A 17,780-nucleotide genomic window follows, 5' to 3' on the forward strand; every position below is an offset into this window, starting at 1 on the left:
GTCAAAAGAATTAAAATATCACACTAAACAAAATCAATTTTATGAAAGGCCCAGTTACCAATTTCACAGAAATTAATCGTGTCCCAAAAAACAAATGCTACCATGAAAACTACCGGTAAGTCTAGTCTACAGTCTTTCCAGTGTCTGTAATAAGAAAAATCATAGGAAAAATAAAAAATGTTGAGTAAGAGGAACTCTTTGAAATAGCCCCGGAAAACATGATTTTTCTTGTTTCAGTTTTTCAGTAGATTTTAATTAACTCCAGCATATTTTGAATAGTCTGTGCATATATTGAGAAAAAATTCACTCTGCCCAGACACAATGCACACACTCTGAAGAATGCACTATCCATCATTTAGGCACAAGAATGCTCTCAAGAATTTAACCTGTAAATTGAAAAAGATCTGCGACTCCACTCTCTGGCAATGTGACTCCTCTGTATACGTTACACTTTGAGGCATTAGCAACACATCAAAAATTGTGCTTTCTACTAACAGTCCACCGCAGTTTAAGAATTTGCACTATAAATTTAGCTTAATATGAAATATTGAGGGTCTGGGATGTTATTTTGTACAAAAATCAAAATAAATCTCAATTTTACTCATTCCTAACAGGTCTAAATTTGACCAAATGGTACTACTAACTTCATCCTGGCAACAGGCATCAATTTTCCCCAAAAGATGACAGCTCAGGGATCAGTTTAGAAATATGAAAAGCAAGAGTATGAGCTTTGGGCTTTTTAAGTTACATGGCACCATGTAACAGCAGCCTAGAAATAGGGAGGCCCTTGTAGTACAGCTCAGTGTCACAAACTCTTAATGCCTGGCTGACCTTCCTAAATGCAAAACCATCAGTTTCTGCATACCTACATGCACTTTTTACTAATACTAAGAGGGACACCTGTCAGTTTTTCCAGTGTAACCAACCTGTCACCCAGAAATGCTCTGCCTAGATGACCCCCAGGCATAGATCCAAATAACACAATGAATATAACTTACAAGCAATTATTCCTCACAAGCTCTCTAGGCAGCTCATTGGTGAGATATGCACATTTTATATAGCTCATATGTGAGATATGTAAATATTATACCTGTTTTCACAATGAATCATTCAGTAAGGTACAGGAAAACTCGCACATGGAGCACCTCCACACGCAAGATCCACTCACTAAGCCCGTGTCTTTTTTATTACTGCTGTGAAACTGAAATTAGCAAGTGGCTGGTGAAAAGGCATTGAGGCTTAACATCAGTGACCCTTCACCATTTCCTGGCAGGTTCCAGCCAGCAGTAAGTTACATGGCATCAGATCGGATCACTGACATCCTGCCCCTTGGGGCTGTGACACTGCAAGGCACACAGCCACCCCAGGACCAGAGAGGGCCCCCGGACAAAGAAAAACACTCAAGTCTTGAAATCTCTTCTGTTAAATTCAGCAGCAGTTAAATTCATGGTGATGTCTCTCTGAGTGTTCTGAAGAGACATGATAGGAAGCTTAAGAATGACTGTTATTAATAAAATAATGGCTGTTTAACTTAAGAGAATTTTTTTCCTTCTCTTTCTTTTCCCTGCTTCTTGACTGATACATTCCCACAGGCCAGTGATTTCCAAACTTTTTTTTGACTATGCACCCAATCAGTAAGAAATTACTCAACACACACTCCCAATATATATAATTTAATTATTTGCAAAATATATAAATGTATTTGGACAACACTGCCATAGGCAAACTGCAGGTCCAGGTGAACTACAGTGAACCTCTTAACTTTTCCATTCAAGAAGGAAAATATTTAAGAGGGATAGTGTACGAGATAAAACATCTTGCAGTTCTTGCTCTCTGCACATTTTCTTTTATTATAAACCACGTATAAACTCACAGATGAGACCAAAGCATACCTCTGTACCCAAAATTCACTGTGCCTGTGACTTAAGTAATGCCTATTATTAAACAAACTCAATAATAAATTCAAAGTGCCTCAGCCTAATAATTAAAATGGAATAATAGTGAGGACAAAATTAATTTGCTTGTATCTCTCTTCTCCTTTTGTCTCTGACTGAATACAAGGAAAATTATAAAATGAACAAAAGTGCATTTATTTTTAATGGGGAAAAAAAAAAAGAAATAGAACTAAACCCAGAGTATGTTAATGTAGTCAATGTGAGCGTTGGATTTTGCACTGCCCACGGATGCTATAGCTGTTAATCTGTACCTCATGTAGTCATTCAAGCTATTGCAGAATTGATATTGGGCATGAAGCAGAGAGAAAGCAATTTTTTGTTAAGCTACCAGGATTCTACTGGAAAACAAAAGGGAGGGTCAGAAAATACTTAGCTATCCTAGAAAACCCCAAAATATTCAGTGGTCATGGACACAGAAGGTTTTTATTAGTATAATAAAAAATAAACTTTTCCATTTCTTGAAGTTAAAACAAAAAAGAACAACTTTTTTTTTTGCAGATCTTTTTCTTACCTAATAATGACGCACTGATTTTCTCTGTCAATAATCATGTTTCTGTACATGCTGTCTGCAAGAGCATAAATATGTGGTGGGTTTTCATATTGTGCCTAGAAAGGGAAACAGAGCGTAGTTTTTTCAACACAGCATTAGGCAATGCAGCAAAAGCAATATAAACTTTTATTTAAATTGGAAGAACAAGAAAACAATTCTCTATCCCACTTTACACTGAAGATTCTGAGGATTTTTTTTGCTTGTTTAATAAAAACAAACCAAAGCCTCTGCTTCTGTTACTGATCTTTTTCTCATCTATAATTTTCTCCTGAAGTATTGTAAACAGTCTGATCTAAAAATAGGCCGTGCTTGAAATACATTACTTGTCCAAGAGAAACTCATATAATTTAAGCCTAACCCACCAGTGGTCACATGCTAACAATAAACTACCTAAGCCACTACACAGAGCCTGGTGCTGTAACAGCCTCATTTTCATCCACTGCACCCACTCAAACCGAACGGTTTCCCTAGTCTTCTGGCTGTGGGCATGTGAGCAGAGCAGGAAACTGCATTTTAACTCCCTCATGTCATTGTGCTGCTCGCTCTTCAAGCAGTATTTTCACAACAGGTATCCAATTTTGGCATCTCGATTTTCTTATTGTTCTTTTCCAGTCAGGGATCTCTTCCCGTATTCTCCAAGTCCACTCTGGCCAGCTTGTATTATGCGCCACACTTTAAGCACCCAATAGCTTAAAAACTGCCTTTGCAAGAGGAAAGGCCTGTCAAGGGGCAAAGCCTGGTATGGACTAGAGTTAATGCAAGTATTTTCTTGAGATACTAATTCTATGTTCTGGGGAATTCAATTTGAAGAGTCAGTATATGGTGATGGATAACAGCCGATTTCTCCCAGCCGATTTCTCTAACACAGCGAACTACCAAAACCCCGAAACAAATGCTTTCAAGAGTTTTACAATGTAGAATAATATTTACATGCCTGCCAATACTCTAGTTCACTAGAGACTGCTTTACTTACGGCTCCTTGGTACATCTCAATTTCCTTTTCCCCAAAATATGGCATTTGTTTGAAAGGATTCACAGAGATTAACACAGAGCCAATGTATGTCTGTATTTAAAAGCAGTTAAGGTAACTACAGCTTAAAAAGTATTATCTTACCTCTAGTGACTGCCAAATAACCTTTCCATATATTACACAGTAGTACACAGATTCAAATAATACAAAAAAAAAAAAAAAAAAAACAGCTTAAAACGATTATTAATAAAAATAAAATTAGAAGGCTTACAAGAATATAAAAATATCATTCAGGAGGATACTTTCATATTATCAAAATATGTGTTTTACAACAAGCTAAGTACAGGAACATGTATTACAGGCCCAAATCCAATACTCCTTGAGTAAAAATACAGAAAGGAAATGGTATATTTGAACTGCTTTGCTCCTTTGCAACTGAGGAGATCGTGTTGCTAGTATTGAAAAGATTGTTTTGACCTTAGCAGAATGAGCTGTACTGACACATTCTGATCTCACAGAGATTGTGCTGAGCATGCAGACAGATGGAAACAGCCTGGACTGAGCTGAACTGGACAATCACTCAGCTGCATGGACAAGTCAGGGAGCTAAGGGAATTAGGTAATTCAGTTACGTGGTGTTACTTTATGAACGTAACTGTTAACAGTCCATACAAGTCTTATCCTGCAGGCTGTATAAGAAGACAGTTCCTAGAAGTCATCCTGCAGGCTGCCCTGTAAGACAACAATCAGCGACAAGCTATTATTATGCCCAGAAAGATTTTTTGCAACCTTTTGAATCTTAGTGTTTCACAGTTCTGCACTGAGCTGTACACGTACCTACATTTAGAAAATACTTCAGAAACCTTTAGTATTTGAATTGTTATACACATAAATGAAGCACCTGATACTGCTTTACAGGCAGGACTGGTTCATGAGTTAGGAGTTGACAGTGTAATAATAACAAGTCCAAAATACTGTACTGCTGGTTTCACTGAACAATCTGGAATTGTTCATGGACAAACTTACTATTTAAGCTTTCCATACAGATGTAGGAAAATTAGAAATTTATCCTGCTGTGTTACCCTACAAAATAACCTATTGTCTTGGTGCCAGAGCACAAGACAGTAGTCAGTTGGGGAAGAACTATAAATCAGTGAACATCACCTCTGTATTGTTAATTTGCAATGTTTTCTTTATATATTTTTAAATTTAATTCAAAGAAGATTAACAACATCCGGGTCAAAACAAGCACTCATTGCATCAGTATAAACATCTGAAGTGATAGTTTTCTGTTGGTAAACAATGCAAGCATTTTCTGGGAAGAATAGTTATCTCTGTGCAGAGTGGCACTGAGAAATATTCATTCATGGGGAGACATAAGAACAATTGAAAGATTCAGGAGATGATTTCTAGAACAAAAATCCTACACAGGACTGCAAAAGGATTCTTCTTCCCCACACAGAAGAATTATAATGCTTTTAAAAGGAGACTCATACCTCAGCATGACCACCATTTCCCTTGGAAAACACAGTTAATCCTGCTTCAGTAAGAAGACTATGCTAACTTCACTTTTTTGTAAGAAAAAAAGCATCAAATGGTTTCTTCAGCACTGAGCACTGAAAAATGTGAATGTAATTCATGGAAGATGCAGGGTTCCACAGGGACAGAAGTGTTCATTTTACTAATAGGATGAGAACTATAGGTTGCCCCAATATTATCTGTTTGACAAATTTGTCACATTTCTGTAATGCAAAATCATTAATGGTGAGGTAATTAATTGAACAGAGGATCCAAAACCATGAATGCACACCTATTAAAAACTTATACAGTTTGGGATGGAAATGTCAGCATAGCTGCAACATTACTTATCCTCTATCAGTCCTTGCTAAAGCAAGCTGCCACTTAGCTCTTACTATCTGAATATATAGTTAGCCAGGAGGCGTTATATATATATATATATATATTTAGCAGAAAGGGAAATAAAACGTTAAATACTTCAAGGAAACTGTTCACAAGGTACTACTAGGAAGTATGAAAACTTGGCTAAAGCAGAAGAAGTACCAGTGTCATACGGACTAGAGTTTACAAAATTTCTCACTACAGCTCACGTTATATTGTGAAAGCTAAAAATGAAACAGTGTCTAGTGTTTTGTCTCTAGAAGTCTTTTCATATGGAATTTCAAAAAAAAAAAAAAAAAAGCAAATTTTTGGTGCTAAAATCTGTTTTTCTTGCTGGGTTTTATGTTCACGTACTTAAATCTTTCATGTTTTCATTAATCACAGTTTAAAAAAAAAAAGAATCGAAGTGCAAACATTTTAGATTTGCAGATGTTCATACGGTTATCTGTTTCCATCAGTCCACGATCCACAGTATTAAGAATTCTAGAACAAGTTGTAAACAGGACTATGTCACAAAAGAATGTTAGATTTTGATAGGTAAAAACAAAAACATAATCTCAAAACATATATAATGCTTAAACCTATTAATTCTTGATCATTGAAGTAGCATAATTGTACCTAGCTTCAGAGGTCACATGGATATATAAATACATGGAACTACAGGCCTATCTTCAACAATGGCAAGAACACTACCATATGTCAAAACGAATATCAAATAAACGTTTTTCAGATCTTAATTTCAAACCTTCAGATCTTAATTTCAAATTTCAAAATTTCATTTTCTGTACTCACAGGTGCACTGTCATATAAAATGCTCAGGATCTTTGACTGATCTACTTAAACAGAATACATATATGCTACTAGTTTTGCATTGCCTCAGTAAGTCCACAGGACCTGAATAAAAGTAGTAGTATAAAGGATACAAAAATATAGTCATCCATGTATCGCTTCTTAAGGTTCTCCACTATGGAATCCTCTGAGATTTTGGAAAGAAGGACCATATCATCCACTCCACTGTGCTTGACATTGTGGCTCTGCCAGTGGTATCTGTAGTGCCCTTTGCTGCCCTGCAGGAAAACACAAGAAGCATTAAAAAGTTACTATATTTCTCATGAGCATTAGGTAACTGAAAACAATCCATTCAAATTCCAACTTCCAAAATAGATCCCTCACATTGAATTCCATCCCTTAATCCAGGCATTATAGAAAAGCATACACAAATGATGTCACCTTACTCATCTCTGAACTATTAATTAAAGCATCACTGCCCTCAAAAATTAGAAGGTAATTTCATGGGGTTTTGTGACTGTCTGCACACCGAAGAGATTTCAGATGTCAGACTTTTCTAAAACTAGAAGAAAAAAAAACAACCAACAATTATTCCAACTGAGATGCAGTCATTGAAAGCTAAGGATGCTAAAATTAGTCTCCTACAGTGCAACTATTGGTCATGAGGATAGTTAACCACCTGAACTACATTAAACAGGGATGCCGTGGATTCTCCCTCCTTTAACAGTGTTTTACATCAAACACGGACATGCGATGTTACTCAAATAGAAGCTCAGCCTGATACAGAAAGTATTCAGTGATGTTTGTTCTGCAGACCAAGCTGTGCAGCCTGACAAGCTGCATGTCTTAACAGTCCCTTTCGATCTGTTAGTCACCATACTTAACTGACATCTAAATAGATATTCTCTCCCCACACTTAGAGACTATTTCGGGATGCTACTGAAAACTCGTGACATTTCAATTTGCAGCAGTTGAAATCAAAATCTGTTTTTTTCCAGCTGATTTGAACAGTAGTTGGGTTCTGTGGATGCACCCATAAGCAGAATTAAATCCTGTCTAGACGCAATGCAGCTATAAATCTGTTCTTTAATCCCAAAACTACTCCTTGCAGCCTGGCAGGGAATTCTCACGGAGTTCAGCCCTCTTGCATTTTTATACTTAAATTTTTGTTTGTACAATACTGATATTAGAAATACAAAAATTAATACGTTTTACACTGATAAATTACCAGGTACGCTGTCAAGGAAGATGTGGCTAACAAAAGAGCAATTTGGTGTACTCTTCCCATTTTCTAACATTATAATTCCAAGCAATAAGATTTAGCTGCGCTGCTTTCATGTATTTTATGGGATGAAGTCATATTCATCAGAATACGTGCAACTTTTTATAAAGTGTTTCACAGAATAAAATAATGCATAATCATACAGGGTAAGAAAGAAGATGTAGGTACTCCATATACTTTGGCCGCACTCAGGTATTTTGAAATGGTACATCAGCAACTGATAGATGGACAACTTTTGTGTGTGCACACTTCTATACCAGCAAAAGACCCATGTGATTGTACAAAGGTGCAGAACGGCTTCCTCGTGTTGATAGTCAGGCACTTGTACTAATACCAGGCATAGGAGTGGGAGCAACAAATGGAAGCAGGGGAGCACAAGGTTTTTATTTAAGCTGGGTTGGCTGCAAGTATTCATTAAACTAGTCTCAGAGTATGTTTTCCCACAAAATTCAGTGCATCAATTGTGGAAAAAAAAAAAAAAAAAAAAAAAAAAAAAAAAAAACAGTAAAAACTAACAAAGACACAATTTAATGCATAATGTACATTAGCAAGTGGAGTCAAACCTGCAGGTTGGCCTCATCTCAGCTTGACTAACTGACATAAAAAAACAAGGCCCAACTGGATTTTTATCTCAAAATAAATTAGTGTGCACTAAAAACGGACCCATTTGCCTATTGCAGACAGCACGGGACTTCCAGGCTTTACGTGTGTATTTTATTAAGTCCCCAGCCATTGCTACCACTGATTCAGCTCTATCACTGCTAACAGTACTAAAGAATATTTGTAGGCTTTAATGAAAAGAATGCTTTTTAATACAGGATAGCAGAGGAAAATATGTCTGAAAGCACACAATCTCAGCCATTCTCCTGAACATAACAACCTTACAAAAGCACAAACAAAATGATCTTCAAGCTCTTTTAGTTTGTATAAGACTTGTCAGTTTTATATTTGCAAAATGGAAGCACTGATCTGGAAGCACTGAGAAAATGAAGGAACCAACTGATTTTTGGAAATTGTTATAAAACACATGACAGAAAATATGTTGAAGGTCAGGTTATTTGAGAAAACAGAAGTCCAGCAGAAATGCATAATTTCCTTCAGTGTACTCATCAACTATTTGTGATATTGCACTTGGAAAAAGGGACTGGCAGCATGGACAAAGAAGGTGTAGTATAAAAATAAACACACAGAATGACATGAAGCTATGCAGAATGTGGTTTAGCATCAGAAAATCAAATAAGCTACAGAAAACAGAAATGAGATGGTAGGAGAAAACCAAGCTCCCATTGGAAATTCAGTGAGAAAAAGACAAAGCTCACAAAGCTCATTGGATGTATGGAAAATGTGCACACAGTTCACACAACAGCAAGCTTTATAGAAGTCAGTGACTGCTGGTTGACTGTGAGTCACACTACCAGGCCAGAAGCTTCTTTCTAAAAGCAATGCCAGGAAGGCTCAGCTTACCTCGAGAGCTGCTCTCCCCAGTGCTTACGCTGATTTAATGTGCAGCTGTAATCAAATCTGACTCCTACAGTATCACACACGAACGGAAAAGGCAGCAGAGATGTAATAAAAAAGCAGCAGCCTAAATATCCAGGAAACCAATTGCACTGAAGACAGTTGACAATGTTAGCACTAAGTAGTTCACAATAATATTGTATCACATTTTAAGTAAGTTTCTATTGGTAGTTTGGGACTATTTCTCCCTTAAGGCACAGCCTTATAAGAAACTATATGGAGAAACAGCAAACCATTGGCAGACCTTTGTCAGATTTTTCCTGTGGATCTAGAAATAAGTCCAAGCTTTAGCAGTAACTAATTTCATTTGCATGTTTAAGCTTTGTTTTCAGCCTCTTTTTTTTTTTTCTGAGGAACCTAGCACCAGTGGGGTGGCCACATGTAGTGCCTAAGACAGGGAGTGCTGTTCCTACAGGGCACCACCTACCCCCAAGCATGGATCATAGAATGGTGTTAAAGTCTGACCTGAATTTACCAACCTCAGCCCCTTCCAACTGGTACTATAACCACGTCTGACTAACAATTACTACTCTTCTATTGTTCTGAAATACAAAAAAAAATCTTCCTGTCATAAATCAACCAAACAAAGTCCATATCACAGCAATTGTAAAGGAACTCTTCACACCTCTCCAACACTGCACACTTCCTAGAGGCCAAGCACATATATTTAAAAATTATGATGTTTTTAATTGCATTTTCAAAACTTGTTCAAGAGGCAAATTATAGAAATGTACTTTAAACGTCTCTCCCAAAACACTATCATATGTGGAAGCCTTTCCATCTCAAAATTATACTTGATATGTTTGTAATAAACAACTCAGTTATAACTGAAAGAAAATGTCATCTCTGAAGAAGCATAACTACAATTATTTTCAGATTCATACAAATAATACTGTAATATACACACACTGTAGACTTTCGAATGATGGCTTCATGTGGTACAGTAAACCAAGTTTGTAGAAAGCTGTTACAGACTTAGCAAAACAGTAAGTAACCAGAAAAAGAACTTCATAGGCAAGGACGGGGATCCCTCATAAATTAACCCTAAGGAGCGCTATTGTTCCCTTACAAATGAAGAGGCACAGGCAGTGGATGGAAAAGGATCTGCTCACGGAATGGAAAATTCTAAGGAGTGGATTATCAGGCAGGAAAACTTCTCATGTCATCACATTATATAGTTAGCCTTGTCTTGCATTCTTTGAAGGAGTTACAAATAAACTAAGAGAGCTGAGCACGCATGTTGTAATAATAATAAAGAATATGGGTAGTAATGATTTTGGAACAGTGAAACAGCACGCAGGTACTAAAACTAAGAAAGAACATAGGTAGTAATGCTCACAGAGCACTGATTCATAAAGTTGTAAGTGCTTTTCAGAGGCGGACAGAAAAATTAACTCTGTCTGGCAGGAAGACAAACACTGATCAAACGTAGTCCAGAGTAAAATTTCTCATCTCTGATTCTGCTGCACTTCCAGGAGCCAGCACCTCTATATTATTTTAACTATGGAGAGAAGACCCAGCCAAATTACACTTCAGAATATGGTCTTTCTTTTTTACAGCCTCTGCAGACCAAAGCAAAACAGCAGAATCATTTTTAAATAGGGGCTGTAGTAATGTAGTTATTTCAGTAGCCCAAATTTAGAAGTTCGATTTAATCAGTGTCTTCAGTACCAAAAATTATGTTTTTACTGTGAAATAACTAAGCAGGTTTTGGTATTCTGTTGTAAAAATACAAGCAAAGTGAACTACCCTAAGCAGGGAAGGGTTAGGGATTGCAATACATGACTTCTGACCTCCCTCAGCTGGCACATTTCAAACACAAATGATTTGTTCTTATTGGATATTTCTTGAGAATTTAACCTTTATTTTAGTTACAGCTTTCTATCATCCGCATAAAAATGCAATATTCTAATCTGGAGACTATTTAAATCTGAGCTACTTAGCTGGTGTCCACCTTACCTTGACCCTCCTCTGCAGGGAGGCCCCAAACTAATTTAGCAAGCTGCTGATTGTCCTGTGCAGCCCTTCACACACTGCACTCAGCCTCCACCTGCTCCCAAAGAAGGCCAGGTCAGGTCTCCCACAGCTGACCTGGGAGAACAAGGGCAGCTGGAAGTGTTCACCTCAGCACCAGTTTGGACCCAGTGACTTGAGCAGAGCCGCACTGGCATGGGCAGATCCGGGCTAACAGAGGCTCAGGGCTGAGTGGCACATTTAAAGGTCAGCAAACCACGACTCGGCCTCAGGTTTTCTTGGTGAAAGATGTGCTCAAACTGTACAATAAATTAGTCAATACAAGTCTTTGTGTCAGCACTAACAAGCTGTAAGCAGCTGGAAAAAGACAAGCTTGGGAGATCAAAAAAAAATACAAAAAAACAAAACCACCTCAGTAGCCTGCTAAAAGCCCTCAGCACCTCTGCCTGGTGAAAAGCCCCAGCAGTGGAGACGCAAGCAGGCACAGAACAACCTGGCTGCCAAGGCTCCTGCGAGCTTCTCTGAGGGCTTCAAACCCCGTGCTTCAAGTTGCACAGGGAACGAAGGCTGGGCTGGCAAAGTAGGAATTAAAGGCGTGTGCTGCACTGCTGTCAGCTGTTATTATTCATCCGGTTGCTGTTTCAGGCTCAAAATCAGATCTGCTTTGCAATCTGACAAGAATAACATTTATCAGTCACAAGATGACCCTGTGAGCCAAAAGCCTACTGTTTCGGAGCCGTACCGCTTCAGGAGCTCATATCCAGGTCACAACTGGCTGGCAAACGAGAAGCACTGTCCTGCAAACCTCCACAATTTTACCATCTTCAGCAGCAAAACAATCAAGAATCTAAAGAGCCTAAAATGAATTCTACTGTCAATTTCCAAATTTCTCTTAACACCCACTCGTTAACACTTTAAGACAATTGCTACAATCACACAAAGTGATACAAACACCTTACTTAGCAAACAAGTAAGCAGCACTAACCATCCGTGTCCAGGGGATTTCATCACCTACCGCTACAGCAGTCCTGGAGATAAAAAACTTTCCCATGTGCTAGACCTGTACTAACTTTGGTACGATATGGTTAAAGCACAATATTGTTTTTGTTCAGAATGAATAATAATATTGATGAGACATCTATTTACAGAACTTGTGTTGCTGCCCTCCACCTTGTGTCACAATAGCAACTGGTGTTTTCTTATTTTTGCCTTTGTTGTTGTTTATATATTTTTACATTATCCTAAGCAACACGTATTTGATGTAGCTATAAAAAGATTGAGTCATGCTGTGTCACAACAGGGTTTTCTTTTAACTGGAAAAAAAAAGAACAAATATTTTTGTATTTCAAGCTGTTTAAAAATAATATATCTAAAAATAAAGCACTAAAAACAAGGGATCAGAAGACTGTATAATCTGCCCCGAGAAAGTGCCTGGTTTCTCTCTCCCCCCCTCCATCAGCACCGCCTAAAGTACAACTTACATATGATAAAAAAATCATTTCTTGGTTCCCACTAAGGGAAAAATTGCCAACCTGCACTCCTGACTGCTTTTTTCAGTAGCTAACATTCATCCTTCATCACGGTACAGAAGGGACTCAGCCTCCATGAGGGAGTGTCAAATGATCACAAGCATGATCTTTTTGTTCCCGTTTCAGGTATTTTCTTTACCTATTGCAGACAGAGTGCTATTGCATAAAATCATTGTAGTTTTGGAAGCATTTGTCTCTCCACTCCACGTGAGATTAGTATCATCAACACACTAAATGACACACAGTTATCATCCTAACTCAGAATACTGAAAAAGCTGCACACCATTTACTCTACACCTGACATCAATGCTTCTGCCAGTGGAGGCGTACCACTGTTGTCACACATGCATAATTCATACTAGTTCTTCCATTTTACAAACAAACAGACAAAACAACAACAAAACCAACCAAAACGCACTGCCAGCTTTTTGCAGTAACATTCACCAAACTAGTAAATTTTCACAATCTAACGACAGGAATCTTTTATGTATTTCTATGAAGTGAAACAGTCTGCCATTCTCAGTAGAAAATATTTCATAAAAGCTTAACTTGAATTTTGGTTCTTGATTGGTATAATCAAAATTGAGAAGCCATGGTAGACAAGTGCGTCAAAATAACTCTTGTGTATGTAATGTTTAATGTTAAACAGAGACATTGGCTGCTGGGATGTGACCACATTCCAGAGACTAAATTAAAGGAAGACAGAAGCAGTAGCTAGATGGACAAAGATAAAAGGCAAATGATTTAAATTAAATATGATGGAAACATTAGGGGAGAAAAAAGGCAGTACTTAAATATTTGAGAAAATAGCAAAGCAAAAATATTAAGCATCTAGTTGCAGGACAGACATTTTATACAAAGAATTAAAATTTCCAAATAAGTATTAAAGAATGGGAACTACGACCAGCTTAATATCCCAGAAAGACACACCTATAGAAATGAAGTATCAATAAAAATATTTCTGAGGGGAAAAGAAGTCAATTCTCAGTTTGCTGTAGGACAGGATTCAGCCTAGCATGGCTAGGACAGATTCCAGAGCTGGTGACACGCTGCTGGGATGTCCCAGTTGCTCAAGCACTTGCTCCTCATCTGCTCCTGAGCTGCCCCTTTGCAGCTCAGAGGCAGCAGAAGTGGCCACGGGACACGTCCCCACCACCCCACTGCTGTCTGCTGCTCTGGGCACTGGTTCCAGGGCATGGCTCTGCCCTCCTGGCAGCCAGCACCGGCACAGCCACGGCAGCTGTGCTCAGGAGGACAGCAAGAGACAATCTAGAGCCTGCTTACCCAACAGCAAATGCACACCTGAAACACAATACGAGCTATGGGAATATGAGATGTCTACAGGGTATATGCATTATGCTCATTTGTCGGAGTCGGGAAAGTCATCAGCATTCTCATAAAAAACAGAACATCACCAAAATAAAAATTACTCCAGTGTTTGACTGTGGGAAACAGGTATTGCATCAATATTTTTTTTTTTTTAATTAAAAAAAAAAAAAATTTAAAAACAGGTATAGGTACTCTGCAGAACAAATAAGGATATGAATGAACTTAAGAGCAGATACGGTAGCATACATTAGTTTTTGATACAACTTACACAGAGAGAGTAGGCAGTCACCAAAAAGTTTCTAATGAACTGTAGATTCATGTTTGTCTATCCCACAGCTTTTTGGATGGCTGTAGCCTAAAGTTCCAAGAAATATCTCAGGAAAATGCAATGCTGTTAAGTATTTAATATGGTTGATTTAGTCCTGAATATTCACTACTTTACTTGACCTACTGGGCAACCCCCTGAGATGTTCTGTATTTCACCTGTACACCATGGCAGAAGTAGCTAAATCCCCTGCAACAGTGATGGATTACAGACAGGCCTTGCAATAGCAAAATTTAGTCAGGTTGTACAAATCTGCCATTCCAATCATCTGATCACTGAGCAGCACCCATTCACACTGACTCACAGTCTCTAAATTGTACATGCAGTTCGCATTGTATATACTTATTACACAAGTTAAGAAAATGCAAGAGAACAATTACAGCAAACATGTTTCACCTTGGCTGGATTCACCTTTACAGATAATATTTTCTGTCCCTCTTTTCCATTTAAAACAAGTTTAAAGAGGTTTTGTGCAACAAACCATCTCAAATGCAATACTACAAAATACTGTATACTTTAACTGTTATAAATGAAGTTACAACTCAATCTGAATTTAGTAATATTTATAAAAGGGAAGTAAACAGCGCTAGGTGCGCACGGAGTCTACGCTCTACCAACATGCACACACGAACATCGAACTTTCTAAATATACAGAACACTGCTTTTACATATTAAACACAAGTACGCCTATACATATGTACAATCAGCAAAGGTATCAATTGACTATTAATGTCCACAACTGGGGGAGCATAGCTGGAGATGGTAATCCTGGTTGAAGTGCTCCCATATCTTCTTTGTTCCCTCTAAACTCTTTACATTCCTGATGGCCTCATCGTTAAGAGTCTGATGTTATCATCAACCATGGGACTTGTCAACCCCCATGGCCATACTCCCACATCTCCCCCTTCTTTATCAATATCAACCATCTTCTTGACACAAATTATTACTCTATATATCACATAATCAAAACTTGCTATCAAAGTTCCACAGAGTATGAAAATTCATTTTTTTCAACTGTACAATATAAGGGTATCTATGTATATGTGAACTTTTTCTTACTTTCACTCGTTACAAAAAAGGACAAGAGCTCATTCATTCTCCTGACATCTCCCTGGAAATGGCATGTTCTGGGAGTATTTCAGTATCACCTCTCCCAAAATACTACATAGCAACTGGGATCTCAGAGGCCAAAAATCACAGGATTTTCTATAGCTGGAATGCTCCCAAATGCTTCACCCCTTCTGGAACAAAACACTTTTTTTTTTTCTTCATTTATTTCAAGCAACAGAAAATAATTTGTCTATAATGAATTTATTCCAAGTGTTCCTATGTGTGTCACATTAACAAAAAATGTATTATGGTCTTTAATTGAAACACTTAGTTTGAAAACCTCAATCAATAAATTTAGACAAAACGCCACAGCCTCTCCTTCAGCATCACACTGAAAATATTTTCCTTGATCATCCTGACACTAAATACAGAACTGAAGTCAAGTGGGAGCTTACCATCTGGTTTCCAGAGAGAAGACTCTTGGAACAGCATGACTCAGAAGCTCTACACATGGACCAGCGTCTTGCACATGCACTGCCAGAAGACAGCATTTTGATGGTGGTACATTACCATATACAGGTACCAGCTGAAGTTTTTGGAGAAAGTAAAACCAGCAGCATATTGCAGTAATGCCATCACAAGCCTGTCCTGTTCTAGCTGACATTACTGCTCGTTTCCCTTCCCCCATCTTCCATCTTTTGGGATCTCAGGCCTTTAGCACCAAACCACATTCACAGGCCACAGCTCATCCCAGTGGATTCCTTCCTGCTCAGTCACTGCCCTATCTGTATATCTACAAACAGCAATCGGAAGTTGCTTTTGGTTTCCCCCTCCCATTGACCCTTTTGTTTCATGATAAAATCAAGGTATTTGTTTTTCTCACCAGACTAGTACTGCTGAGACATTAACCTGAGACCTTAAAGCCAAAGCCTGTCCCCAAACGGTGCCCCTGGATGATGGCTTTGAGATAGAGGGCTTTATTAGGGAAATGATTTCTCTGCAGCCTGTGGCCTTGGAGCCTCCAACTACCCTTTCACAGTGAGATTACAAGGAGGGCTGTTCACATCAGCAGACCTGCTATCAACTGTGGCCCCATCAACCCTGCAGCTCGCTGGGCTACCTGGTGGCAACTGCTCAGTGGCTGATCAGCCCAGACTCTCCACATGCTGCCTCTCTCTACCACTGCTCTGTTGTATACAAAGACTACAGAGGTCATCGTGAGAGGATGAATGTAGCTTTTTCTCAGCTCTCATCACCTGGCATACAGCCACGCATTCAGTAACACAACCAGCTGATATCTGGGGTAACACACCTGAAGCCTTTGTGACTTCACTACATTTCATTCTCAATAAGTATTTACACAATTTGTCCAACATTTTAGTTATAAACAGGAAAATATTATACCCTGAAAGAAAATAGTCACAGTTTGTATTCTTAATTATGCAATTAAAGCATGACTTATCCCTGAAAAACTTGTTCAAAAGCAATTCTGTCAGTAATCATGAAGCATGACAAAATGAGGAAATGCAAAGCATTTATATTTTTGAATCTTCCCTTACATTTAGTGTAAAACTTTAACCATAATGTTATTGTCTATTCATAAAATATTTAGTTTTCAGCAAATATTTGTAATGAGATAACATTGCCAAATGAAACTTTTACATAATAAAATGATAGTAAATCTCTTAACTAGTGTATTGGCACTGCATGAAAATATTATTTGTATTAAGAATTATGTGCCTATCAATATGACTTTTGCTTTCATTTTTCATTAAGATCGTAATATTTCCCTAGACATTTTAATTAATTAGATATATTAAAAGTGAGGCATAAAACTATGCTCCCAGACTGATAAGGTTTTCGGGTGTTTTTTTCGCCATTCTGCATGAGTACATACAAAAGGTATCTGCATTTTTTTTTCATTAAAAATACTCAGACATTGAAAAGGCTTAACAAAATTAGAATAACGAAAATTCAGAAATTTGTATTCAGCCTGTAGACCACTACTTGTAGAAGATGAACAAAGGTTCCTAGGCAAGCTTCTCTAGGAGGCCCTGCTGGAGCAAGGGGGTTGGACTGGGTGACCCCCACCGCTTCCTTCCAACCCCAACTATTCTGTGCAATCCCGTGAAAAAAAATGATCTTTAAAACCTGATTATTTAGCAGCAAAGCAGTTCCTGCAAAAACTGTAAATGTCCCCCAGCTTGAAAGCAACCAGCCAGGGAGGGAGGGCCCGGGGATCCCAGGAGCCCAGCCTGCGGGAGCCGCGCTGCCTGGGCCCTGTTGCACAAACTCTGCCAGCTTCTCAGCTCCGCTAATTCAGCTTGCTGAAAGCTTGCTGAAATCGGTGACCGGCAGGGGAGGGGAGGGGGTCTGCATGAATAACAATTCCCAAAGCCCCAAATAACTATTCACGACAGCCTTTCTAACCCTGCAGTGCTTAGTCTGACATGCTGTCTTTTAAAACTGCTCGGTGTAAACCCTAGAGAAGGACAAACGACAACTGAAATGTAATAACCTCTGTGCTATTTTTTAACCTTTTTATGCATTCTAGAATCACATTTGGATTTAAAATCATGTTGAAAAATCATCCTTGAGGCTCTTTTGGTTT

General features: G+C 38.3%; 1 protein-coding gene across 3 annotated transcripts in view; it reads right to left on the reverse strand.

Moving 5' to 3' along the window:
• Nucleotides 1-17,780, reverse strand: part of MYO1E (myosin IE) — an 88,859-nt gene that overhangs the window by 45,945 nt on the left and 25,134 nt on the right. For all 3 annotated transcript variants that reach the window (XM_032194774.1, XM_032194776.1, XM_032194775.1), the window contains exons 2-4: nucleotides 6,297-6,440; nucleotides 3,479-3,568; nucleotides 2,467-2,561 (exon numbers count right to left, since the gene is read on the reverse strand). In XM_032194774.1, the coding sequence (XP_032050665.1) occupies nucleotides 2,467-2,561; nucleotides 3,479-3,568; nucleotides 6,297-6,440 (329 nt within the window). The remainder of the gene's footprint in view (nucleotides 1-2,466; nucleotides 2,562-3,478; nucleotides 3,569-6,296; nucleotides 6,441-17,780) is intronic.

Source organism: Aythya fuligula, chromosome 11, assembly GCF_009819795.1.
Source record: "Aythya fuligula isolate bAytFul2 chromosome 11, bAytFul2.pri, whole genome shotgun sequence".
Lineage (NCBI taxonomy): Eukaryota > Metazoa > Chordata > Aves > Anseriformes > Anatidae > Aythya > Aythya fuligula.